Consider the following 26,539-nt stretch of genomic DNA (forward strand, 5'->3'; position numbering starts at 1 on the left):
AATGCAGCGTGTCGTAATGCAGCGTGTCGTAATGCAGCGTGTCGTAACGCAGCGTGTCATAATGCAACACGTGCAACACGTGTGTATGCGCCGCGTGCAGCGCAGAGTACCATATCGTAGCACAACGATTTCTATATTGTTTGCACATATATTTGTTAACTAATCTTAAGCATAGTTCAATTGTTTGTGAGTTTTTTTTCTGTACACTCATTAAATCCAATCAATATTTTTGTGCTAACAGGGGATAACATTAATTATTTTAATCTGCATGGGTTCTCGTTATAGTGTTTGAATCAGAAAAGCAGTGTGACTTTTCTGTTCTTTTTTTTTTTTTAATTGTATTTTTTAACACCTTTTACTAATTGTCATAACTTTGAAACTTTCTCTGTTTTGAACCATTTTATAAGTTCTTTACAACTGTAGGTGGCAGCTGATTTAAAGCCACCTGTGCTTACATTGCTGCTTGTTCCAGACCAGTTAATACAGAATTTTCTCTTAGATTGAGACGAAAGGTAAAACCAAAGGGAATGTTTTAAAATCCAGTATACATTAGAATGTAATCTTTCACTATTCAGACATTAAGTCTTATTTACATTAATACCTGCAGCATTAATATTGTTTATTTTGCAACATTTGACAGTACATAAAATGAGACAGTAAGTCCAACATCATGGGCTTGTGTGAAACACACTGACAAATTATTCGATTGAATAAAAAAATGTGTATTTAAACTAATGACTTTGTATTATATGAAACTCTAATTTCCCTCTAAGTCATAATGGTTTATTGTTCTTACAGTAATGAATGCAGTTGTTATCAAGTTGAGAAAGCATTATTTTTCACCTCACCTGGAAATCTTTTTTTTTTTCTGAGAGAAGATGCTGTATCATCAGTCCAACTCAAAATGCTGTAGCAGGCAAACAGTATTTTTTTTCTTCATTTGGCTCAAGTGCTGTAAAAAATTATGCTTGGTTGCAGCAAAAATTGGATGGAATACCTTGCAGAAGTAGTTCTGTTTGCACATCCATTTTACGTTCAACTTTTGAGACATAACTTCAGATGTTTTCTGCCAGGGAAATTAGGAAATTTGTAGTTGATAAATTATCTATCTAGATTTTTCTTTTGTTAAAAAAGTAATACAGAAAAATGTTGATCTGTCAGACCCTTCTAGATTTTACACAAAAATGAGGACCGAGTTAGTGTTGCAATACTGCATCAATTTTAATAAAGTTAACATTGTAGGATTGCTGTTACAAATTGGTAACAAAAAGCATCAAAGTTGTTCTTTCACACATAGATCCTTATGTGTGAAAGAACAACTTTGATGCTTTTTTGTAGTTAATTGTTAACTACATAATGGAAAGCAGTGCACATCTGTAAGTGGCATTAAAGGGATAGTTTCAGTTCAATTCAAATACTTTATTAATCCCAAAGGGAAATTAAATGTTGTTGTAACTCATCATCCTGGTTTCATTAAGAGCTGTTATATATCCTGATGGCTGTGACCAGGAAGGATCTGTAGCAGTCCGTCCCGCAGTGGATCAGAGAAGGCTAGCTGCAGATGCCTATCTGTCCACCTGGACCCAGCGGGCCTCTCGGTCCTCCTGGGCAGCAGGACCACCTCAATGTTGGGCAGAACTTCTCCCTGAGCGATGGTCACGCCTCTCAGCAGCTTGTTGAGCTCCTCGTCATTGAAGACAGCCATATGAAGGTTCTTGGGAATGATCCTGGTCTTCTTGTTGTCATGAGTCACGTTTCCTGCCAGCTCCAAGGATCTCAGCAGTCACTCAAGCACCTCCGTCAGGTAGACGGAGATGCATCCACGGCACCTCCTTTACAACTCATTTGGGATTTGGGGCTGTAAATGAAGTATTATTTGAGCTTTGAGATGTTCATCAGCTGCTCCTGGTTGTAAAAACCACCTTGTTGTCATGGTTGCGCATCATGAATGAAAGTAACAGCTACTCCAACCTTGAGTGGCGCATATCTAGAACAATTCTAGTTTGTACATTTCAAAGTGGGGTCTTGTGGAAAGGTTATGAAAAATGATGTTACTTGATGCAGATAATGCTTTTAACAACATCAGTTTGAAGAAGAAGAGCACTGTTTGGACAGGAATGATGAGCTAATGGCTAGTCTGGAGCGTACGAGCAGCATATTAGAACGCTTTACTGTTACTTTCAGTCACTAGTGCCTAAGGCTGCCCTGGAAGTTCTATTTAAATATAGAAAATAGAATTATCTTAAATAATGAAGACATTTTTGAGGTTGAAAGTTTACTAAAACAGCAGAAATGCACTTTTCTCTTTCACCCTCGCATCAGCTGATCGGTCTGCTCAGAATAAAACAATATGCCTCCAAACCGAAATTGTTCAAAGAGCTATCTGCAACAGGTTAGATATTGATTGTTCATAACATTTCTATAGAACCTTACATTAAAATGTCCAAATTTTATTTTTAGAATATCAAACTATATTTATTTATTGTTGATCATATGAAAATTTCAGTAATGTGTTGCCAGTTTTGCCATTTTAGCAAGTTCCTTGGTTGTTTTAAGTATTAAAAAGCAGCTTTTTAACTTCATTTAGGCTTTTTTTAAATAAACTTTGTGCAATGTATTCAAACTGCACAAATCACCTATAACATGTTTAGAAGTTACTATCTACACTGTAGCTATCACTACTAATGTTTAGACTGGTTTTACTAGCGTGTAGTGTTTTAAAAATTCTGTCAAATGATTAAAAGTGTTTATCTTTAAAATTAACAACTAGTTTGGTGATTTTGTACATGCAATGTCTTCTTTATATTATATACATCTAAATATTGAGGTGCAACATGTACATTGAATTACTGAAACTCCAGCTGTTTTATTCATCTGAAGGAAACTTATGGCAGCCATGTTGTTTGTTGTTATCATCTGGCACTCACTGGACACGCATCATACACAGACAACACGTGCACAAGTGGTCGTGATAAGTAGTTGTGATGCAAGTAAAGTAAGTCGGGAAGAAATGTCAGCGGCGTATTCTGATACAGCAACACTCGGCGACTGTCCTGTAGCAGCTGGCACATGCACTCACAATGAAAACAATAGATGCTGGTGTTGTCATTATGCAAATATGCTGCTGCTTTGTTTGGGGCTATAAATACGTGATGAAAACCAACCAGTTTTTTGGGAGTGTTACTGGCTTAACGCCAACTGTGTCCTGAAGTTACCTTTGTTGAACCCAATTTCTAATGTAACACTTGTTCTTTTATTTTATGATGACCAAAATCATAAAACCTGAAAGCCCCTTCAAAAAGCGAGCATTACAGCAGTCCCTCGCCACTTCGCGGTTCGTTTATCGCGGACTCGCTCTATCGCGGATTTTCAAAATAAGAGTGGACATGACACACAATTGGCTGATTAATGGATGAGCTGCACGATCAGCATGGGTTTTTTTTTAATTTAAAATAAATTATTTTTAATTATTTAGTACCTGCTGCGCCTTTGTGCAGCCGACACTGCAGGATCAACTTCCTGCTGCAGCTGATCAGCTGTTCACCGTGCAGAGCGGAGAAGTGGGCGTGGCCAAGAGCACTTGCAGGTGGCTGAGAGCAGAGGAGGCAGGGAGCTGAAATCATGACACTGCTCTTTTAGAGCATTTAGAGTTTAGAAACATTGTTTAGAATATTGCAAGAGTGTGGGAAGTATTTATATATATCAACGCCTTTATATATATACTAAAATAAACTACTACTTACTACTTGTACTACTATTCCTACTTCACAGTTTTTCACTTATCACAGGTCTTCAGGGTACGGATCCCTCGCGATAAACGAGGGACTACTGAATATTCAAAAACGCTTCTAGATTTAAATGCAAGCTGTTTTGTTTTGCACTCAAATGTTTAAATGATAGCCCTTCTTGGCAGGTTTGCAAATAGTTTTTTCATGTCTCAGATTTATTTAACACCTCCTGTTTGTATCACTTTTTATAGTACATCCGACAAAACTCTAAAGAGTAGAGTACAAAGCCTAAAAACCTGCCTGACATGATCGGGTTGATTTAATCACAGTTCTTGAATTCAGTTATCCTGATATGATTCCCCTTTCAATCAGAAAGTAACCATCCTGCATAATCCTAAAAAAATAGCATATATTTAAATCAATCACAAGCCCATTTAAAATATTATGCTTTAAGCCCTGAAAGTGATTTTTATGAAGCCTGACAAGTAAGAAGAATAAGAATCCATCAGGATGGAGGTGATGGATAATTCCTGCCTGCCCTCCTCATTGCTCCTGCATGAAGACCCAGCTGCGTATGAACTTTATATAAAATACGTGATGAATGTGGGCTGAATGAAAGACACTATGTTTCAGGTGTCACCCACCAAGGCAAACATGATAAATGTCATTCTGCGTGCTATCATTGCTGCGAAGCGGTTACAGGAGTCGCAGGTTCAGCACAAGTGCTTTTGCGTGTTTGTCTCCGTGTGAACATCGCTATTCATGGCAGCCAAATAAATGTCAGTGTTAAAAAAGAGAATTAAAGATTTTCATTTCCCAGAGGTGACACTCTAATAAACTTGATCTCTCGTTTTGTTTGCAATTTGTCCTCTTGTCAGGGTTTGATCATTTGCCAGCCTCTGTGTGTCATGCTAAACCATTTTATAAACCATTTTATAGTGATTAAGAGTGGGACAATTCCTTTCCTGGGGGTATAATTCTCCAAAAAGAGATGTCAACTTGTTATTGTTCCTTTTTTCTTCCCCTCACTTGGAGCTTTTCATCACACCGCTGCTTCAGACGTGTCTTTTTAAGAAGCAAGTGCAGGAGAAATGGCCCTTTATTTAGCTGCCTCTGACACCACTGAACTCCACTGAGCCTTTGCTTATACATTATTGCCGTAATTAAGATCACTACGCTCTGAACCTGAACGCTGAGGAGATCTAATAAACCATCATTCAGCAGGGGTTGCCACTCTAATCGCTGATAAGGACTTGATAAAGCCTGACTCGTCTCCTCTGAGAGTTTTAGAGCTCTCGAGAGGGCAAAGGCAGGCAGATTTCATCACCGATACTGATCTATATGTGTTAATCACATAAGATGGAGAAAGAAGTGCTGAATACAGTACAAGAAAACAAGGATTGTGTCCTTAAGTTTCCATTTTGCGGAAAGCGAGAGATCAGATCTTTTGAAGTAGGTTTCTGTGAAAATGTCATGAACAATTAATTTCTTCTTTTAACAGCCTAAGTTGAAAATAAATTGTTTAACTCTGACTGGATTAGGTATGAGCAGTGATTTTCAAATGTTCAAGGTCTTGTTAGAATGGGCAAATTTGAAAAGTTAATGCAATCCTGACAATTTTATACAGGCACCTGGTAGGGCACCATGTTGTTTCCTAACTGTGCTTTTTGAGTCGAGGAGCTTATTTTTTATTTTTTTGCCAACACCTGCCGCTTACACCACTCTTGAAAAAAAGTGAAATAAAATAAAAACTTGGATTGCCTTTCATCATAGTTTATTTTGAAAGGATTACAAAGTGGAGACTATGGTCATGGGTGAGCTCAGCTTTACTTCCAGACATGTGCATCTCCCCTTCACGTTAATCCAATGGACCAGTGACAATGAAGGAATGAACTTCCTCGGCTAGTAGCAGGCACCTCTGTTTCATCAGAGGGTTTTCAGCCACAGGACTGAGTGATTTAAATTTAATTCATCGCAAGACCCAACAGTGTGGACTTTTTCATTTTTAAGCCAAAACAAAAAGACAAAGAAAAATTTAATAATTTCCAACAACTGTAAAGAGTATTTTCTAATATATTTCCCAACAAGACCAAGATGAAAGTGGATTGCTGCTGTCCTAAAAACTTTAATCGCAAAATTTCAGTTGTTCATGCACTTTGTTTTTCTTAATTTTGTGTTATTTTTACTTTTACACTAACAATCGGTTTACATTTTCTGATTGTTCAAAAGAAGTATGACATTCTTGCCAGAATTGAAAACCAAATATTTATATGTTAATAGGGATGAAAATCAAAAATGACTGCAAACTAAAAGTTTATGAATTAAACAATAAACTTTGGTCTTGGCCCAGTTCAAATTAGCTGGTACTTCCTTCAAAAATATCATATTTCTTCCAGAAAATACATTTTACGCAAAATTGGCAGTAGTCTACTGTCAATTTATGTGAATTTCATGATTATGTTGAGACTGTAGCTGCTTTAAAATGGTAACAATCCACTTTGGTTCTGATCCTGTTCTGAATATCATCTATTTGCTTTGAATTAAACCTCGTTTCTAAAAACTGAGGTCATTTAAAGAGCCATCTATCTATAAAAAAAAACAATATGTGCATAAACCTTCCACAGAACCGCAATTTAAAATGCTCTGAAGCATTGTTTTAGGCAGAAATTGTTCATTTTTGTCAAATTTAAATATTGGAGTAATTTATTAGTATTGTATTTAACAAAATACCCAGAGAATATGGACTGAGAGAACAGACTCCAAGACTCGTATTAATTAAAGTGCTTTATTTACAGTGAATGAATATGAACCTATATACCTGTAAAACAGGGAGATCTGGGGAATGAGAGGCGTTGGGATGATGGAGATCAAAGAATGGTTAAGTAGTAGGTAGTTTTTGTCTTGCAGGTAGCTGAAGGAGTAGGAGCATCAAGAGGAGAGCAGAGGGTTCCAATGGGACCAATCCAAGGTTAGGAAGTGCAGAAGGTGAGTAGAGGTAGTTGGTGGCAAGTGGTTGAAAGTAAAGCTGTCATTTCTAACCCGAAGCCCAGCCTGGCCCAACCCGGATTAGGGCCGGGCCGAGCCGTAATAATGTGCTTAATGTGTGGGCAGGGCCGCTGTCGGGCTTTTGATTGCGTCAGTGGACACACGCGGCTGAGGATCTGATTATATGACAACATGGCTTGCCATACAATCAGTAGCCACACAGCCATTTGACCATGCACTGTCCGGCCGTCCAAATGGATGTTCATTCAGCCACTGCACTCAGCGGACGCGCGCGGCCGATGACCCAAACAAGTGAGATCCCAAAATATCCGACATGTCAGAGCAGGGTCCATATCTGAGTAATGCAGAATGCAGGCAGAAGGAGGGATTTAATGCGTTTTAATGGCCATGAAAGGACAAACACCCCCTCAGCTCTGATCTTCTGCCCTCCTTTTCAGCCGCATGCGACCGCCGACCGTTAATAACTATAAGCAGTCAAAGCTTAATTAAAAATGTTGGTGGGGTTTTCAGGTTCGGACCTGTAATTACTGTTAATTCATCGGGTCAGGTGGGGTTTGGAAATGATGGCTACGGGCTGGGGCCGGGTCTGGTTGGAATTTCTTTGGGCCTGAATGCAACTCTAGTTGGAAGGCGGTGGAACAGCCGAGGTAAGTCACAAAAAGGTCTCAAGTATTCACAGGAGAATCCAGGAACGGATGCATCTCAGGAAGCAGATACTGAAACGCAAAGGGAACACTATGTAAGTACTTTCTTATTTTTTGTACAACACAAGGAGGCTGATAGCACAAATACCGGTAGGATGCAGTGCTCCAGCAGGGTAAAGAGCTATTCTGCAGTCTTTTAGGGTGCATTCACACCAGCTCTGTTTAGTCCACTTTAATCGAACTCTAGGACGTTTTCCTAGAAAGTCTGGCTTGTTTGGGACATGTGAATGTGCAATTGAACTCTTATGCGGAACAAAAAAAGTGAACTCTGGTCCACCTAAAAACCTAGGTCTCGGTTTGGTTGAAGCATAGGCATCGCAACCATTATATGTGAAGGGGACAAGTCCTCCCCACATTAAAAAAAAACGTTCATTTGGACACCCCCCCCCCCACACACACACACACACACACACACACACTTTTACTATGAAACATTAGTTCAGGCGGCGCAGTTTCTCTTTCTTTGTGAACAAATCCATTTCACTTGATTAATAGGAGAATACTCAAGCCACTAAAACTCCACTCCAGGTTTTCCTGGTTACCTCCAACTCTACATACAAAGCAGAAGCTGTGCTGGCAGCAGCTGCTGAGTCTCCTGCCTCGACAGCAAACGCGCACAGGTGGAGACGCCTCTGTGTTGCTCGCTCGTCAGCTTAGCGAGCTTAGTGCGGCCAGTTGACCAGGGGGATTGATCATAAACATATATTCATGTTAGGAGGATGCTTGAGAGGAGCGCTACGTCTGTAGTAGCATCTTAGCTTAGCAGTAACTGTGACGCTGTCAGACGCTGCAGGTGTAAGAGACGCTGTGTGTTCAGGTTCATTAAAGTTGAAATGTCTTTAAAACCCCCACACCTTATTGTCCTCAATCTTCATGAGAAACAGCATTTAGATGAGTAGTGTTGAACGCAAGTAAAAATATCTAGTGGTGATGTTTTTTTTTTCTCTACAAACACAAATAGTGCTGACCTGACGCTCTGTATTAAAGTGTATTAAAGTTAAAATGTCTTTAAAACCCACAGCTGAATTTACACAAACTTGGTGAGAAACATGCTTTAAATGTGTGGAATTAAAGGAAATCTAGGTGAAATGCTGCTTTTTATTTGTACATTAGTGTACACTTCTTTACGCGCACACACACACACACACAAACACCTACACACATCATTGTGTCCCCCCCCCCCCCCCCACATTACGGATGCTTCTGACGCCCTTGGATTGAAGTGAGCTCTAGCGCAGTTCAAATGCATTATGAATACAAGCAAACCGGAGACCGCTCCAAAGGCAGGAAGTGGACTACAGCGCAGGGCACTCTGGGTAAATACAACCAAAACAAACGTGCATTTTTCTTACCTCATACGGAGCCATCTCAGCCACCTTGTATGAAAAACAACATTCTCCAAAGTCTTCTGCCTCGTCTTCTGCTCATGTTGAGTCCATTGCTGAAAAATGTTTGTTTTGCACATGTGCCACATACAAAACAGAAATCCTAAAACCACAACAATTTGACGCCACTCCATTTTTGTTTTCATTTCCAGAAGAAGAAGTGTCTTCCTCCGAGGTTTTTGTGTCATTTCCTTCAGTAGTTCTTGGTGCAGTGCCCCCTCAGGTGAGGGGGGGGGGGGGGGCAGGTTGGCTCGGTTGACTCAGTGCAGTGTGAATGCAAACCACACCAGCTGAAAATGTAAACAAATGTTCTGAATTTTGGTCCCTAATCGAACCGAGTCTACGGGAATATCAGGTGTGAAAACAACCTTATGCTCCTGGGGCTCGTCAAGGGAATGATCCACAACTGTAGCTTGTTGGCGCCATCTTGGAAATCAGGAAGCTTCAGAATAAATCTGAAACCCCTACAATTTGTTTATTTTATTTTGGGGAGGGGGAAAAATCAGTTATCAGCTTGCAGCACAGTAACTTAAAGACCTCTCAGTCTTTATTATTATATTTTAGGTAGGTTGAAGCATTTTCCTTCGTGTCTACGTGAAAGAATAGCAGCCAGCGATGATCTTTTGCCTGCCTGTGGTTTAAGTAATTATGGGCGTATGTCGGTTTTTATAAAACTCACTGAGCAAAGATGCTGGTTATGATAGGGAAACGGATTGAATGTCTCACCCCGTCATATTTGCCAAGACAGCGGTGAAGCTGTTTTCCTTCCTGAGGCTCAGAGTTTGGCTCAAACACAAGAAGAGGTTGAATTTTCTGGGAAGTTTCTCACACAGAAGATGTTTCAGCGAAATGCGTGGCACCAAATCATCTGAGATGAACTCGTTGTTTTTACTTGTGCGGATAAAAATGGCACCGGGACTGATGTTAATTTTAATGACTTGACAGCTATGTGCTCAACCTGTCAAAGCAAAAATACTGTGCGCTGATCGCCACCAATAGCCTGCGGTAGATTAAAATATCAACACAAAAGCCCATATGATCTTGTTTCAAAGAAAGACAAAATTGTCTTATTTCAACTTATTTAACTAGAGAGCATTTTCTCCGTCACTGCTGCGCTGAGAGTTGTCATTGTCAAAAAGAATAGCCAATAATAAAGGACTTAATTGATACTCATTTCAAAGAGATGGCTGTTGAAAGAATTTCTTTTAATCACCACCATTCAAGAGCTGTAATGAGGGAATTATGAAGCGTGAATTAACAAAGCTCACAATTATACAGTACCTCACTGGAAGGAATTATTTGAATTCTTTTGAGTTTTTCTTTTCTTTTTTGTCCTCACGGTTTTTGGCTCGGTGGTGCACATTACCTGTCAGAGCTCATACACTCCCACATATTCGACAAAAGTCTGCTTTTTAATTCAGTCAGAACACATTTAAAACAGAAAGTTAAGTTAAAAAAAAGTGAGAGCTTTGGAGTTTTATTGATTGAACACGATGTTGCCAGAGTCATTACTGTGAAATGTGAAATGAGTTGAGGAAAAGTGATGTTTTCAAATGTTCTTTGAGCCAGTAGCAACAGAGTCAGAGTGTTTTGGCAGAAGGGGATTTTCAGTATTTATTGCCATGTTCATGACAGATTTTTTGTCAATAAGATCTTTGTTAAAGACAATGAGGGGATTGTTGGACTGTAGCGTGAGTTAACGTGTCAGTCAAATGGAATAATTTGCTTCAGTGAAGTTGAGTGAACTTTCGCCTCGCAACAGAATATAAACCTTGGTGATTATTATTGAGCAATATTAGAAGCCTAATGTACTTTGATGTGTCTAGACATAGTTCTTAGGAAGTTCTGGAGAAGCTATATGAGACAGTTTTTAAGGAACAACAAAGTTAAGTCAGGTCCTCTGGATGGTTTCTGTTTTTGTTGAGCTGTTTCGTCCTTGATCCAAAGGACTTCATCAGTCCAAGGAGCCACAACAAACTCAGTCCCATAAGTGGCTTACTCACTTATGCCCCTTTTCCACTGTCACAGAGCGGATCAGATCAGTTCGGGTTGGTTCAGATCGGTTCGGGTCTGTTGTGTTTCCATGTACATTTCTGGACCAGCTCTGTAGGCGGGGACTAGAATCCAACTCGTCTTACCACCTGGTGGCGGTAGTGCTCCCTTAAGCTACTTACTAGCCACCACTAAACGTATTAGAAGAAGAACATCCTGAAGGTTTTGTCACACGATGTTGTGGAAAAGATGTCATGCTCTAATGGAGTACCTCATGAGCTGTAACTTTAGACCTGATTCATAATCCTACCTTACTGCCTTCCCTGCTGCTTTAAACCCATGTGTTTTTCATTTTAGTATAGATTTTTACAATAAAGATGTATTAAAAATATCTTCACTTTTATTATTTGCAGATATGCACAAGGTTCATGTTAAAATTGCAAAACATCACACTGTGCTGTAATCTTTGAAACTGCTTTTACAATAAGATACAGACTTGAAAACAATTAGATTAAATTTTGTCCTTGAATTTTAAAGATTTGTCTTTCATTAAATTAAAACATAAATTTATTACTTATTAATCTAAAAAAGTTAAGTCTGGTCCTCTGGACATTCAAAAAACAAAACTAACAAAAAACATTTAGTTTATTTATTATGAACTGTATTGTTTGTTTTGTGAATGTCCAGAGGACCAGACTTAACTTTTTAGATTTTTCTACCTGGATTATTGAGCAGCATCAGGATATTAATTAATAGTCAGTTGGTCTGTGAACACCATGGGGTCCTAGAAGAGTTGAAGAGGTGGCTGTTGATGTCTGTGCCTCCCTGGTGAAGATGCTGCTCCCACAACCCTGAAGCAGAAGAGGATGGATGGATGGATGGATGGATGGACGGGTGGCGAAGGAGGAGACCATCAAACAGCAGGAGTGGTCAGTTCAGGTGAACTCCTGCCTGTTTGCTTCAGATCAGCTGTTCAAATCTCTGCAGGTTCAAATAAAAGGTGCACCAGGACTTTCAGCTGAATCTCTCAGGCCACAGTTGTATGGCCAATAACTGATAATTGATAACTGTCCTTTCTGAATTTTTGACTGTTTTTGTGTCACTTCATCCTAGAACCAAAAAATTATAACATAATAACAGTTGAGCAGATACTAGTAATCTTTTCTTAGGATCCATTAAAGATCAAATGCAATTGGAAATTCTTCTCAATTCCAGTATGAATTTAAACAAACACTATATGAACTTAACATTGTAAAATTTGTTTAGGAAATTTAATGTTCAAGGACACCACTTAAGACAAAAATTGTTTAATAGGAAAAGTAAGAAGTGAAAAATGTACAAAAATAAAAACTACTGCGTCCAACTAATGATTGTGTCTGTCCCTTGTCTCACGGGCTTCACCAGAAGAAGACACAAGTGTTGTTCCTGCTGTGTCCGCTTCAGTTCTTCATGTTCATTCAGTGATGAAATAAGACTTTTCTTTACTGGACTCTTTTCTCTTTCTCTTCACTAGAAAGAAGAAAAAGGTGGTTAATTCAAGCTACATACTGTTTTTGAATAAATGCATAAAACAAAGAAAGGTGCTGCTAACAGCTATAATAGATATATTAATAATAATAAACTGATCAAATAAGAAAATGAAAAATAAATTGATTTAAAAATAATGAAAATGATAATAATGGATATATGAATCAGAAAGTATTATACAGATGCAGATATTCTTTGTCATTCGCACCACATGTGGTCCATGTGGTGGATCAAAATTATGTTCACAGGGTCCCAGTTACATCCAACAATAAAATATAAAAGAAAAACAGTAATAAGATCTAAGATATGAACTAAGAAAAACATCAACTAAAAATATAAGCTCTAATAGCATAAAAACATTAAACACAATACGCAGAACAGCAGCACGGACATGAGTCTGTGTGAACAGACGAGCACGAATGAACACAGCAACATGAAACAGATCAACAGCAACATGAAACAGATCAGCAGCAACATGAAACAGATCAGCAGCAACATGAAACTGATCAGCAGCAACATGACACTGATCAGCAGCTACATGATGTGATTCTTCACAGTGTTATATATTCATGAGGCTGCACAAACTCAAGTTCATGTTGCTGTTTGACGTATTGTTTTGGTTGTTTACTGCTATTAGTGCTTAGTGTTTTATTAGTAGATGTTTTTTAGTTGATATTTTTCTTAGTTCATATCTTAGATCTTATTACTGTTTTTATTTTACGTTTTGTTGTCTGTAACTGGGACCCTGTGTACATAATTTCATCCCAATTCAGTATTTATTCAACATTTTAGTTTTTTACTTTAAAAATAAAATAAATCAAGTCCTTATCGGCACAAATAAAGTGATGTGGAACATGTTGCATCTTACCGAGCACAGAAGCTGCAGCGTTGTGCTGCTCTGTGAGGTGCAGCTGGGCTGTGATGGAGACCTGTCAGGTGTAGACTCCTCTGATGGAGCAGGAGCCAGGAGGCTTGGAGGGTTTAATGTGGAGTTTAGAGATGAACCATCACGCGCTGAAAGACGTTCTGGATAAAATACAGTGAGAAACGGGACCGGAGGACAGTTAGCATTTATGCAAATTAGCTTAGCATCGTAGCACCGACGTTGTACTATTATGGCGTCAGCCTCTTTTGTTAGTTAAAAATATGTTCAGAACCGATGGGATGAGTAATTTAAAATATGTTTAAAGTTAGAAAACACTCACCATCTTCTATAAATGGTTCAAGTAGAGTAGTAGTCGTGTCCAAACCACCCTCCAATCCTCCATCTAGCTCGCTTTGACTTTTTTCGTCGGCCACCAAGCACAACAACACCTGCACTTCTGCATTTGACCACAGCTTTGATATTATTGTTGTTGTATAGCTTCAAAATACTAAAATATACGCTCCTCATGTTATCGCTAATGGCAAGCGGTAGAGAAAAAAATGGTGGATCGGGTTGTTTGGAAAGACTCCACAGACTCCTCCCGCCGACCAATCAGTGACCGACAGTGTTTCTGACGTCACGGCGCGGCTCGCTCGGAACCCTTGAGAAGCCGGGCCAGAATTTAGCGAGACGAGCCGGTTTCTGGAACAGTGGAAATACCTCCAACGCGCTTCAACCCGGAAATATCCGACCCGCGCCGTGACAGTGGAAAAGGGGCATTAGTGGGCCAACCAGTTTTATGGTGATAAGGTGGTTTCTGGAGTCCGCCCTCTCCCCCATCCACTCCTCTGAGACAGTTTGTTGTGGTTCTTCAGGCTGATGAAGTCTTTTGGATGAAGGACAAAACGTTTCAATAACAAAAAAAAAGAAACCGACCAGAGGATCTGACTTAACTTAGTTGGATTTTTACCTGGATTATTGAGCATGAACTTTTGAACCACTTTGGCTATGGTTGCCTCAGAGGAGTCGACGGGGGAAAGGGCGGACTCCAGAAACCATCTTATCGCCATAAAACTGGTTGGCCCGCTATGTGAGTATGTCACTTATGGGATTGACTTTGTTGTGGTTCCTCGGACTGATTAAGTCCTTCGGATGAAGAATGAAATATTTCAAGAGCAAAAAGAAAAGAAACTGTCCAGAGGACCTGGCTTAACTTTGTTGGATTTTTTTTTTACCTGGATTATTGAGCATGAACCACTTTGGCTATGGCTGCCTCGGCGGAGTCGATGGGGGAAAGGACGGACTCCAGAAACCATCTTATCGCCATAAAACTGGTTGATCCACTATTTGAGTAAGCCACTTATGGGACTGAGTTTGTTGTGGTTCATCGGACTGATGAAGTTCTTTGGATGAAGGACCAAACATTTCAACAACAAAAAAGAAACCGTCAAGAGGACCTGACTTAACATTGCTGGATTTTTTTACCTGGATTATTGAGCATGTACTTTGATATTTCTTAAGGTAGTATCTCAACACAGTATTGTGAAAAACTTGGCAACTTTTCTGGCGCAGTTTCTCTGACCTCTTAGCGTTTGTGACCAACAGCAAGCCGTGCAGCTGCATATTGAGCAGCCGGGTTTTGAAAATCCCAACTTATTATCTTTTTTATATGTGCATCTTGCAAGGCTGCATTTCTTCATTTTTTCCCACATTGTACCCACCTCAGACAGCTTTGTTCCCACCTTGGCAGCTGCCGACGAGCTAATCTACTGGAGCAACTTTTGAAATAAAGGTAGGCCTATTTGGACTTGATGGCATTGTGTTTAGATCTGGACATGTTCTCTGTCTGAGGAGAACACCCATGCAGGTGTCAAAATACAGCTCGTTTGTTCTTGAGATATGTTGGAAATGCCCGCGTCAAAAGTCAAAGGTGTAAAAGACAGTTGAGAGAAAGTTTGTTGCACAATTTTTAAGGACATATTCTAAATTCAAGCAATGAGAATGTGCGCTTTTGCCACTCGAGCGAGGGAATTGCAAACCACCGCAAACATTGCAAGGCTTTTTGGAGAATTTCTCGCAAGTTCTGTTTGTCAACTAGTCGCTGAGTAAGCTGATCCCTCGGTAATCAGAAAAAGCTATGTTTGGTGATTAAATTAAAATTCACATTTCCATCTGTGTGTGAAATTACCAGTTTTTTTCCACTGATTACTTCTAAGATATTCTCTGCTCTTAATCAAAGTAGAGACAAAAGTTAAACTGAATAATATCACAGAAATAATTGACCTTTAATGCCATAACTTTTAACCTCCAAGTATTGTTTTTCACAATATGTGACCCTTTGTGTTCTCCTACTGATGGCCCAGAATTCCTGTGAAGTAAATTAGGTTTTAAATGTTGTTACTTGTTTTTGGTCATTTTACTAATAAATGGACATAAATTGTCTGCTTTTCTGGACAAAGATGGTTTTGTGTGCACCATCAGTCACTGTCACAAGACCTTAAATGAAGCAGATGCACAAACATCAAAACAGCTACAAAAGCATTTCCAAACCCGGAGTGTTGCATCAGTGCATAATGAGACAAACTGTCTACAAACAGAATAAAGCCGACTGTTGCTGCTCATCTTTGGAGTGGCAGATGCACACACAAATTACATCTTCAATACTTAATAGTTAGATAAATGAAACTGTTAAAGTGCACTGCTAAAGAAACCACTTCTCAATTTGGAAAACTTATTGTCTATATACTTTATGCAACAAATGCATCTAGTTATTCAACAGCATTTTAAAGTAATTGCTCTCATGCCAATAAAGCAAAACTTTTAAACACAGATTGCAACCTTATATTTGGAAGAAAGTCTTACTTGGCAACGCCAAAACTTCATCCCAATTCTAAAGCACAATAGTGGAGTCTCAAAGTTGGATCTACTTTACTATTTCATGGCCTAGACAGCTCTCATTGCAAACATTGAAACAGCAAACATTTATTGGTCAAAACTTTTTTCCGCAGAAAAATGTATAGGTAGTCTGTGAACTAAAATTTAGAAAAGTTTTGCAGATGCAACAAATCAAGCAATACCAGCAACCAGGGGATAAATCTAAGAAAATGTTATACAGTAACTTGGATGTCAAGTCAAAGTCTTGAGCTTAACCCAACTGAGGTGCTGTGGCATGACAGAATGAGAGCCGACCAAGACATCCCTGAAATATTCATGAGCCGACTCACTTTTGTAAAGAAGAATATTCCTCTTAAGTGCTGTGCAAGTCTCTTGATTACAGTGAATTTCCAGAAAACTAAAGTTCTACCAGTTAATGATTCAAAAGAACATCCTCAGCTACACTAAGAGTGGTTACTAAGTGGATTTATTGTATATATATATATATATATATATATATATATATATATATATATATAGTCTTAATTGTACACTCTTTGTGTTATTGAAAGCATTTAGTCAGTTCTTGATTGTAAGTCTAATGAAATTGTACTTTGTTTAAAAAAAAAAGTCCCTGAAATTTTAATAGAATCAATGAAAAGTCCTCATTGAATGTTAGTCTTGAAACAAAAAGTATATAATGAATTCATTCACATCGTGTGACTGCTTTTTGTTAAAAATTACAGCAATTAAGAGGCTGATACTAAACACATACTTAAAGGTTTTGAAGCATTTTGAGTTAGAGTTGGGATTATGATTTACAAGAGCAGCCATACAATGGACTCTAAGAGGCTGTACTTCATGTCAACATCAAGCAAAAAATAAAAAATAAATAAAAACCAAGAAGATTGTAAAATTGTGTCTGATTCAGAGATAAATTATTTCTGTAGGATCATTCACATCCATTTATTTTCTATCACTTATCTGTGTTTGGGTTTCCGAAGCAACAGGTCCAGGACTCGGAAAACCCAGATATCCCTTTCCCCTATGACACTTCCCAGGTCCTTCTGGGGTACCATTAAGTGTTCCCAGGCCAGAAACTATATATAATCCTTCTATTAAATCATGTGCCTTCCTCTGGGACTTTCCCCAGTGAAATGTACCCAGAAAACTTCCAAAGGGAGATCCTAGAAATATTTCTAATCAGATGACCGAACCACCTCAGTTGACTCCTGTCAATGCAGAGGAGCAGCAGCTCTCCTCTGAACTTTGCCTAGTACTTTCTGTCGCTTGTATCAAGAGTTTTGTTCTTAGGTCACAATCCACACCTCATGATCACAGTTAAGGGGTGGAACATAGACAGACCAGTCAATCTAAAGCTTTGCCTTTTGGCCAAGCTCCTTATTCACCACTGCAGACCAGAGCAACATCCTCATTTATGCGAATGACGGCGTGATCTATCTCCTGCCCTATCCTATGATCACTCAAGAATGTTTCTTCCTCTTAAGGCAGATAACTCCTGACAGATAAAGGGCATTCCAGCTTTTTCCAGTTGAGAACCATGGCCTTGGACTTAGAGGAGTTGACTCTTATCCCAGCTGCTATACTCTGCTGCAAACACCCACAGTGCACGTTGAAGTTCATAGCATGAAGACGCCAACAGAATCACATCATCTGCAAACAGCAGAGTTCCTAAATAAGGCACCCTCCTCTCATGGCTGTGCCTTCAGATTCTCTCTAAGAACACCACAAGCAGGACTGGAGATAATGGGCAGCCCTGATGCACTGGAAACAAGCTCATATTTGTGAACACAGCTCTTGCTTTGGTTATTCAGGGACTGGGTAGCCCTCACAAGTCACTTTGACACCATGTACTCCTGCAGTACCCCCACAGAAAGGCTTTGGAAACATGGTCATAAGACATTTTTAGATCCACAAAACACACATATGCCTCTTTTCCATTAGTACCATTAGTACTGGTAAAGTATGGTTCAGCACAGTATGAGTTGTGTTTCCATTATACTTTCAGTAACGGTTCTAGTGGGCAGGTTCAACTCGGAGCCTGCAGGAGCATGCAAGGCCGGGGCCTGGATTCCGACCTTGCATGCTCCTGCGGGTCGGCAGCACGGAGGATCCTCCATGGTGACCAGCTGAGCGCGGAGCCGGGGAGATGACACCCTGCCCAGCCCGAGGGGGCTCTGAGGTTCCAGTGTAGAGGACCGGGGAGACCAGTGGAGCTCAATCTAGCTCGCTCTGAATTTTGTCGTCAGCCACCAAGCACAAAAAATTCCTGCACTTTAGCATTAATGTGTTATGTATTGTCATAATTGTATGTTCCCATACAATGGCGAAATTGGCTCTCTGCTTTTAACCCATCCACCACCAGGTGGAGCAGTGGGCAGCTATGGAAAGCGCCTGGGGAGCAACTGGGGATAAGGTGTCCTGCTCAGAGACACCACGAGATGTGCAATGATCGGGGATCAAACCCAGAACCTTCGGGTCCCGAGTTGGCTACCTTGCCCTATGCCTTCTTGGCCCCCTAGACCACCATGTTGTCATTATTGTTTTCAAAATCTTAAAAATAGGTCCAGTCGCTCCTTCAGTTTGAGTTATTGCAAATGGCGGATTGGGTTGTTGTGAAAGTTTCTCAAACAACCAGTGACTCCAACCCCTGACCTATCAGTGACCGACAGTGTTCTGACATCACATTTTAGGACCAGTTCGGCACGGTTGGAACCCCAGAAATAAAGGGACTCAAAAAGGGGCCGATTCCATGAAAAAGTGCTAGTGGAAAAGCCTTGAAACCATGCCAAATCGAGTCAAACCGTGCTGTACCGTTACTAATGGAAAATGGCCAATAAACTGTAGAAGCAGCTCCTATGACCTCCATGGGACCTTTGCAAGAGTGATGCTCTGGTCCATCGTCCACTGCCCAGACAAAAGCCACAACCACTACCCCTGAACCCAAGGTCCGACAGTCAGTCAGAGCCTTCCTTCCAACACCCTTGAACTTTCCAGTGAAGTTTCCAACTTTTACAGAGTTTAATATTGAGAGGGGAAAAAAAAATCTCGAATCAGAAGTGCTAATTGCCACACATACCAACACGTGTAAAACATAATCTCATTTGTGTTTAATGAATTCTGACACTTCTGAATGAAGATGAGCATCACATTATGTGGGGGAAATTATCCGCCTGGCGTTCTAATAAGACCTAACTCCTGTTTTGCCCTTCCCATTTGTTTTAACTACCATGGACATATTCACACCCTTTTGCTTTTGTTTGACTCTTTTTTTTTCTTCTTATTATTATTTTTAATGAACTCCAGATTCAGTGCAGAGCAAGTGCAGCCGTTTCAACCTTTTAAAGCATCCGGTTTTCAGAGCTACGAAGCGTGTCACATTAGCACGACCACATCTAATGAAAGTTTCCCGACAGCAGAAAAACTGACAAACTGTAATTTATTATTAGCACACACTTTTATGTGTGGTTAATCATTTCAAGGGGGAGGGGGGTTCTCAAGCTTCATCGGTGGCATTAATTAAGTGAAGTCGTCACGCCGTTAATTAACTGATTCTGAATATTCCTATGCTGTAATGTTTTATCCGTCGGCTGTTTTTGGTTAAAAAGAACCAGAACTGTTATAAAGACACATTCAGACACTTTGATATAGTCTCAATCTCTTATTCTTCAGAGAGGCTTTTGTTTAACCACAATGTTTCTATTTCAGTTAGTGTCTACCAGTCCTTCACTTGACATCAGGAGTTGTTCAGCTGCAGGATGAGAGCATGTTTTGCTCACAACAATTTTAATGTATTAAAAAATTGATGTGCAGCACAGAGTCCAAGAATCTTTCTCAGATAGCAGGGGGCCTTGTTAAACTTATATATATATATATATATATATATATATATATATATGTTTTTTTGGTTTTTTTTTTCCCCCATGTTCTCCTTAAACTCCCGGCCTCTTCTCTCAATAAAAGTTCTGTCAGCCTCCTCGTGTTCCTTTCATCCACATGTCAGTCTTTTGTCTCCGACACCTTTTTGAAGGTTCACGTCTGCACCCGAGCCCTTGGATTGTTTGAAGATTGTGTGTGTGGTTTAGATTGTTCTGACATAAGTTGCTAATTTAATGTCCCTCTGCACCTTAAGACTTTGTCATCTGGTAGGTTTTTGTTACCCCCCCCGCCCCCACCCCTCTCTGATTTAAACTGGAACGCTCTTTGAAGTGCTGGTAATCGATGCTATAAAATCCACTGAAGATAATGAAGACACTTTCATTTAATGAATTCACTTTTGAAAGAGACCATTACGCTCACCTTGCACTGTTTTTAATTCAGCGCAGTAGTCACCTAAAGCTCGTCGTCTTGTCTAATAAGCTAACGGCTCCTTTGTTTTCCTGTTTGCACTGAAACAATAGTCAATCATTTTATTTGTTCGCTCACAGAGATGAACAGTTTTCATAATTATATTAAAAAGTCAACATATGATAATAGTTTACAACATTATAATTGCTGATTTTCCTCTAGTTCTATATATTTATACATAGAAATATACGTGTTTGCCAGTTTGTTGACCCTCTATGGGGTTTTACTCACTTTGCTTTTGGAAAACTGAAAGATGATCCAAGATATAAACCAGATGATAATATTTGTGACAGACTTTGTGGACGCACCGACAGCTGCAAGCAGCATGGACAAGTTGTTCTTAATATAGTACGGTTTAGTCTGCTTGGAGGGGTGAACGCCATGCATGTGTAGTATGTGCACAGGTGCAGGGTGTGTGTTGCTTATTCTGCGCCTTTTTTAAATACCGTTGATTACAATGTTTAAAATTATTACATCGTACACATTAACAGTTAGTGCTATTTTCAGGATAGAAGATATTTTGATGCCTCTTTGATGGATTTTTTTATGACGTAATGTAGCAGACTTTTACCAATTCACACATGCTGGAAATCTAAAATCAACTAAGAGTTTATTTTTTAAACACCTCGTAAACGTAATCTGTAAAAATCTCTGGGTGGTTTTATTCTGTTAGCTAAATTTACTTTAAAGAAAGAAGAAGAAAGTGCTACGTGTTGTTATCGTTGTATGTTTCTATACAATGACTAAATTAGTTCTCTACCACGACATGCGGGCATGGCGGGGAGTTGAACCCGTGACTTTCTGGTCCCAAGTCGGCTGCCCTACCTCTTCACCACAGTGGCCCCTGAATCCTTTTAAGGTTCCATCTCGAGTCTTGTCTTTTTCACAAGTATAAAGAAGGCCGCTCTATCAGAATCAGCCTTTATTGTCACTGCACTGAATCAGAGTGAAAGTTCATTTCAGTGCAGCCTGTCCAAAGAAACACAAACAACTAAACTAGACATGGGAAGACAGGTGTCTGAGGCTGCAGCCTCATGAGAGGCGCTGCCTTTTTTCGTTAGATAAGTAAAACAGGACATGAGGGAAAGAATAGGTAAAAAATATCATATCTCACACTGTATCCCTAACAGGACACAGTGTGAGGTTGCAATAAACCTCAGCACAAAAAAAAAAGCAACAGATGACACAATAATAACAGGAGAAGGAGCTTGAGGAAAATGCGTCCGCCTTCACTGAAAGCAGGAAGGAAAAATATGAAGGTCTCTTCTCCGAAAGCATTGCCTTCCACAACAATAAATATTGTAGGTCTCAAATACATTGACTGGCCCCAAAAAAAGTCGCCACCTGGATTGATGGATGAACCTCCTATTGGATAATTACTGCATGGGCGATTATCTTTCAGCTGGCAACAAGTTATTTAACCCCAACTGGTGCAATGAGTTGCTTCTCATTTCTTAAACAACCATGTTGAAAGACATTGCATGATTGTGGTAAAGATATCAGTCTGTTTGAGACGGGTCAAATCATTGGCATCAAGCAGAGAAAACATCTAAGGAGGTTGCAGAAACTACTAAAATTGGGTTAAGAACTGTCCAGCACATTATTAAAAACTGGAAGGATAGTGGGGACCCATCGTCTTCGAGGAATAAATGTGGCCGAAAAAATTCCTGAATGATCGTGATCGGCGAACACTTAAACATTTGGTGAAATCAAATAGAAGAAAAACAACAGTAATACTCAGGGCTATGTTTAATAATGAAAATAAGAGCATTTATACACACAAAATGTGAAGAGAACTCAAGGGATTGGGACTGAACAGCTGTGTAGCCTTAAGAAAACCACTAATCAGTGAGGCTAACTGGAAAAAAAAAAAGGCTTCAATTTGCTAGGGAGCATAAAGATTGGACTCTGGAGCAATGGAAGAAGGTCATGTGATCTGATGAGTCCAGATTTACCCTGTTCCAGAGTGATGGGCGCATCAGGGTAAGAAGAGAGGCAGGTGAAGTGATGCACCCATCATGCCTAGTGCCTAGTCATCACTGCAAGATCTTGGTGACAAATTAATGCAACACTGGATGGAAATAGATGTTGTGACATTGAAGAAGTTTATTGAAACAACGACACAGTGAATGCATGCTGTAATCAAAGCTCAAGGCGGTCCAACAAAATATTAGTGTGACCTTTTTTATTGGTGGCGACTTTTTTTTTTAGCCAGGCAGTGTAGGTTGGCACACTTTTACGCTGAACCTCGTTGGACACTGGGTTAGTTTGGGTTGGCTCTTTTGCTCCAATTTTATTCGTTCGTTGAAAGCTGGATGCATTTTGGTAAATTCTACGTACGCGCTTAAAAGATTCTCTCGTCCCACCCATAACTTCTGATACGCTTAAGATAATTTAACGAAACTTGATTTGCTTTTGCATTATCACTAGACGGAGTGACACTTTTCAGCACCCCAGCCACGAAGGCAAGGTCACAAATCAAGGTCAAACAAGGTCTTTGCTATAGATTGCTGTATAATAAGGTTGGTCGACTGGTGTATACTGTATATGCTTGTTGTCTCCTATCACACCACTTTTTGAACATTCTGAACAGCTCCTTCACGAACACAGGAAGTCTAATTTAAAATTAACTTTAGAGCACGTAAAATAAAACTTGTTCCTTTATCATGAGTGGTAGTAGCTTCGGAGTTTTTGCTCCTCTATTGTTATCACGCATAGCTTGAGAAAAAATGGCGATAATGTTATCCGGTTAAAAAGGAGTGCTGCAGCACATTAACCTTAAAACACAAAAATGGCAACAACTCATCCATTTATATTTTAATATTCATTTAAAAGTTAGCGTGATCGCTGACAGTCATCCACCACACATATGTAAACGTATTGTATAATAATGCAACATGCATGTAATGTTATTTCAAGGGTTCGACTAAGAAGGTTAAATTCTCAACGTAACATCAAATAAATTGTGAAATAAAGCCAAATACAGTTGAGTTTTGTGCATGAATGAAAACTTTTCCACCAAGTTTTACAAGGTGTTTTACTGAACCGTGATATGTTTCTTCTGAGCACAGGTGACAACGTGATCATGTTTCCTGTTTTGGACATCGACCAGAACGATATCGTTGATACCAACGGAGCAGGAGACGCCTTTGTGGGAGGTATATTATTATTATCTACACAGCTTCTTCTTCTTTTTTTAAATAATCTAACATTTTGATATTGTGTTATCTGCTCAGCACTGCATAAAGCAGCTGTCGTGCGGATGAAACGTGGATTATTTTGATTCTTGATTCTAAATTGCTGTTTGTCTGCCTACCTAGGATTCCTTTCTGCGTTGGTCCAGGAGCAAGGGTTGGAGGAATGCATTCGGGCCGGACACTACGCAGCCCATGTCATCATCCGACGGGTTGGATGCACTTTCCCAGAGAAACCTGATTTTCACTGATGAAATCCGAACTCCCTGCCCGTTTTTCTTCCTCACTAAATCCTTATGCTTCAGGGTTTTATGTACATTTCTTTTTTTATGTAAAACTGATTTTTGGCACTAATTTCTGCTACTTGACTATTTTATCAGGCTTTAAAAAGCAACTCAGATATTGTAAAATGATTTTAGTCAATTTAAGCTTTGGACTACATTTATGCACAATGTAGCATTCCAACAAAATGTGTTTTTTAAAAACAAAAACTGAACTCCTTCGGGTTTAAAACAATGGTTTGAAACAGTCTCTGCATTACCTCATCATTGCTTCCAATGAATGATCTTGGTGTTACATACTATAATTTCTTTATTCACCAACTAAAGACACTGATACATGAATTCAGAGCAGCTTAAAACTATTTATTTGTAGAAATGATTGTTTTTTCTGCCCCTTCATTTAATAATTACAACCAGCTTGTGGTCAAAAAATGTAAAAGAACATCTGCTGAACCATCTAAAAATATGATCTTCTTCTTTTTTTTTTCTTAGTGACGTTTTAAACTTAATTTTTTACAGGAAATTGCAGATGACACATCTTCCTTTACAGCTTTTGAGCTACGAGGAAGTAAAAGTGATGATAAGTGGTGCATTTTTAAAGTACGGATACAACTTTGCCTGCAGGTGGAAAGTTTTGTGATTGTGTGTAATAAAATATGTTCTGTAGCCCCTTCAGAATATTATTTAATACATGATGAAGATATTATTAAATAATCATTAATATTGATGGTTTAATATTTATTTAAAACCACCTTGAGCTAAAAGTTGATGTGGTAGTAGCTGAGAATCATTCCCAATACATACTTCAAGTGCTGATTGGTTGCACAAGAACTGCTTTTAAAAACTTTGCCATTAACAATTTGGGTCATCTATGTCTATCTGTTAGCAAAATATCCCATGACCCACTGGACAGATTTAAATGAAACTCTCTGAAAGTAATCCCTGGCTGCACATCTAGATCTGATTAACGTTTTGAATCAATCAAATTCAACATGGCTGCCACAGCTAATTGATCATACGAAACACAAATAAGGTTATAAGTTATAACCCGACCAATTTTTCAGATACTGATTCACATTTGGTGTGGTAGTATCTGAGAATCATTCCAAACACATACTTTGACACATCTTGCAAGGTCTCACAATATTGCGTGAAGTCATGCACAACGTCCTAAAGTTTCATCAAAAGGGCTAAAACTACAGCCATTCCCACTATAAGAGGATTTTAGTGTAGGTTTCTGGCACCAAAGGCAGTATGCATTCCTTCGGGGATGTTACGGTATTTTCCACCGTATAAGTTGCATCAGTCCAAAAATGTCTAATAAAGTGAAAAAAAAAAAAAAGTTGCTTCGCATCACATTTGTTATGCGTCACCGCTAACCACCTGGAAACATGGGCTAGTGTTGTGCCAAAAATCAATTGGCTGCCAAATGATGGCCGCAGGAGCATGCACGGGAGGACTTTAACAAGAATGTAACAAGATTACCAATTAAAACAGTCATTTGTTTGCTCAACATTATATCAAAGGTGTGTCTCAGTTGAACGTTTCCTTAATAAATGCACTTTGACGGTCAAATCAGCTGCATTTCGCTGACTTCACGTTTGCTCCAGGAGTTCCAGAGCGAGACAAAGGTGGCTTTGTATGGCAAGCCAAGTCTCTCATTAATAGCCACTTTTACCTATTAATGAGACACTTGGCTTGCCATATTACTCGAGGGCCCTCTAGTGGCTGAAAATGGTAGTGTTCAATAGTTTCCATGTCAAAATGAATGAAATTGTCAAATCTCAGCCAAAAATTGGGTTATAATATAAATATGGGGAAAAAAACGTATATTAGTCGCTTCGGTGTATAAATCGCAGGACTTGCAAATTTATGCAAAAAGGTGCAACTTATATGGCGAAAACTATGATATGCCTTTTCTATTTCTTAAAGTTACATTTACAGAAAGAAAGAAACATTACATGATATTCCTCTACCAATGTAGAGACAGGTGACATTCCATAATTAAGTCCTCCCCCCACCCCCACCCCCCCACCATTCAACTCTTGTTGGGGTCCTAACCAGACTGTCCTATGTGTCTTGGCGCTGCTGGGCTGCAGGAGATCATTTTTCTCACTTTAAGGGATTAGTGGTTGCTCTTCGCTACGACCATTAAAGGGACCTGGAAATTAGGCTGATCCTTCGTGCCCAGCTGTGCTGTCGCCTGGGGGGCGGACGGTTGGGATCAGACGGGGGGGACCCTCTCACTCAAAGCCAAAAGGATTGTTGGTCAGAGTCTCAAGTGTTTGAAACAATTCAGCGCTCATCTGTTCCACAGATAACATTTTTGTTCCTCTTGTCGTCTATTATTTTTAGCACACTGGAGGAAATCCAGGTTTTACGAACCCTGTTCAGTTAATGCTAATTTTGGTCATCTATAGGTAAAAACATCCTCAATCCAGAATGTTATTTAACAACTTTGAGACACTTTTTTAAAATTAATTAATTTTTTTTAAAGGTTTTACACAGATGCGCTCTGAAAAGGGCCACATTTCTGATTGGGCAAGATCACACTCGGTGGCAGCTGGTTCATTTGCTTCTCAAGATGACAGATGGCAAAACACAAACACAAAAAG

General features: G+C 39.4%; 1 protein-coding gene across 3 annotated transcripts in view; it reads left to right on the plus strand.

Annotated features, from left to right (window-relative positions):
• adkb (adenosine kinase b) overlaps positions 1 to 23,911 on the plus strand; it is a 199,663-nt gene extending 175,752 nt beyond the window's left edge. For all 3 annotated transcript variants that reach the window (XM_037691472.1, XM_037691470.1, XM_037691471.1), the window contains 2 exons: positions 23,521 to 23,607; positions 23,770 to 23,911. In XM_037691472.1, coding sequence (XP_037547400.1) covers positions 23,521 to 23,607; positions 23,770 to 23,894 — 212 coding nt within the window. In that variant the 3' untranslated portion in view covers positions 23,895 to 23,911. The remainder of the gene's footprint in view (positions 1 to 23,520; positions 23,608 to 23,769) is intronic.
• The last annotated feature ends 2,628 nt before the right edge of the window (positions 23,912 to 26,539 follow it).

Source organism: Nematolebias whitei, chromosome 17 (assembly GCF_014905685.2).
Source record: "Nematolebias whitei isolate Nwh7 chromosome 17, NemWhi1, whole genome shotgun sequence".
Classification (NCBI taxonomy): domain Eukaryota; kingdom Metazoa; phylum Chordata; class Actinopteri; order Cyprinodontiformes; family Rivulidae; genus Nematolebias; species Nematolebias whitei.